Source organism: Triticum dicoccoides, chromosome 3A (genome assembly GCF_002162155.2).
Source record: "Triticum dicoccoides isolate Atlit2015 ecotype Zavitan chromosome 3A, WEW_v2.0, whole genome shotgun sequence".
Taxonomy (NCBI): Eukaryota; Viridiplantae; Streptophyta; class Magnoliopsida; order Poales; family Poaceae; genus Triticum; species Triticum dicoccoides.
Genome location: NC_041384.1, coordinates 38,995,010 through 38,996,648, shown reverse-complemented (window position 1 = coordinate 38,996,648; position 1,639 = coordinate 38,995,010). Strand labels below are relative to the sequence as shown.

The 1,639-nt window shown below is 52.8% G+C and overlaps 1 protein-coding gene across 1 annotated transcript; it reads left to right on the top strand.

Annotated features, from left to right (window-relative positions):
* The first annotated feature begins 239 nt into the window (after positions 1 to 239).
* On the top strand, positions 240 to 899 carry LOC119271848 (ubiquitin recognition factor in ER-associated degradation protein 1-like). Its single transcript, XM_037553508.1, has one exon. The coding sequence runs from the start codon at positions 240 to 242 to the stop codon at positions 897 to 899; it is 660 nt and encodes a 219-aa protein (XP_037409405.1).
* Positions 900 to 1,639: the final 740 nt, after the last annotated feature.

Here is a 1,639-nt window from a genome sequence, read left to right as displayed (position 1 = left end):
CGCGGATCGGGTGGGCGCAGTACCTCCGGTGCCGGCCCATGGCCCTTCTCGGCAAGGCGGGCGCGGACGACGGCAACCGGGTCGTGATGCCGGCGTCGGCGCTGGACGGGATCAGCTCGGCGCTGGTGGACTACCCGCTCATGTTCCGGGTCCAGAACGCCGCCACCCTCGACGCCACCAACTGCGGCATGCTCGAGTTCGGCGCCGAGGAGGGGTTCGTGTACGTGCCCGCACTCACCATGGTGCGGCTCGGGCTGGAGGAGGACGACCTGGTGCTCATGACCAGCACGTCGCTCCCCAAGGCCACGTCCGTCAAGCTGCGGCCGCACACCATGGATTTTCTGGGAGCCAAGGACCTCAAGCAGCTGCTCGAGTTCAACGTCAGACTGAACACGCCGTGCGTGACGGTCGGCGACACGATCGCCGTCGCCGAGGGGGACCGGCGGTACCTGCTGGACGTCGTCGAGGCCAAGCCCGCCGACGCCGTCTCCACCCTCGACACCGACTGCGAGGTCGACTTCGCGACGCCGCTCGACTACGTGCAGCCTCCTGCTCCGATGCCAGTGAAAGTCGCTGCCGCCCCATGCCAAGACTGCGCCCACGGCAGCGAGCGGCGGTTCGTCGGCGTCGGGATAAGGATGGACGGCAAGCCCGTGGAGCATACGCCGGCCCCTGCGCCTGCGCCGGAGGCCGTTTCTTCGGGGGGTAAGGGGAAGAGTGCTAGTGAGCATGTGCTTCGGTTCTTCGGCGGCCGCGGCTCGGTGGCGGTGCCACCTCCCGGCCCCAAGATGGCGAAGAAGAAAGTGGACGGCAAGGAGGACAAGGAGGCCAAATGGTTCACCGGCCAGAAGTATACCCTCTACAAGACGCAAGCAACGACTGAAACAGTCAGCAGTTGATGTTTTGTTGTTAGTGACACACAAGTTTAAAGTTCGCCACGGAAAATATGTGGCTTTTTTTTTGACACAATGTATTGTGGCTCTCTACCTAGATGTTGGTGAAAATTTGGCCATCTTTTCAGTGTGTACTGATTAAGGGATCTATGTAGTGTCGTCGTCTATGTATTGTTTCACGCATATAAATATTTACGAGTTACAAAAAAATTCAATAAATTTACAGAAAAATTATCAATGTCTATATATGAAATCAGGATCGCCTATTTTTCTCCTTCTCCGTCAAGGACGTGTTGGCTTTGCCTTGTCTCCCGGTCTGAGTTACTCCCTTCGTCCTATAATGTAAGAACATTTTTTAAGCTAAAGCAGCTTGAAAAATTTCAAAGGCGAATGGAGTATGTTGTCATGTGCTCGTTGGTTGTTGTTAAAAGAGAATTTGAGTAATCATGCACGTGCAATATAACAATGCCATGTTTTCGTGGAGGCAACAAAAAAGTGCATTGTATTTGTCTCTATTTTTCGGGTAGAAGATGGCGATTTCGTGTTGTGGTGCTATTTTGCACGCATACTGGTCAGTGGTACACTATTCTTTACAAAGTGGTGCTAAGGAAAGAAATGCTTTAAAGCTGGCTCAAAGAATCACAAACTTTTTTCTTTATGTAAACAAACAGTTAATCATATGAAAACAAAGATATGCAGAAAAAACATTGTAGGCATATATTAAAAACAGATGAATACCAACCACC

Coding starts and splice junctions, on each gene's coding strand:
- LOC119271848 (XM_037553508.1), top strand. CDS start 240: ATGGTGCGGCTCGGGCTGGAGGAGGACGACCTGGTGCTCATGACCAGC.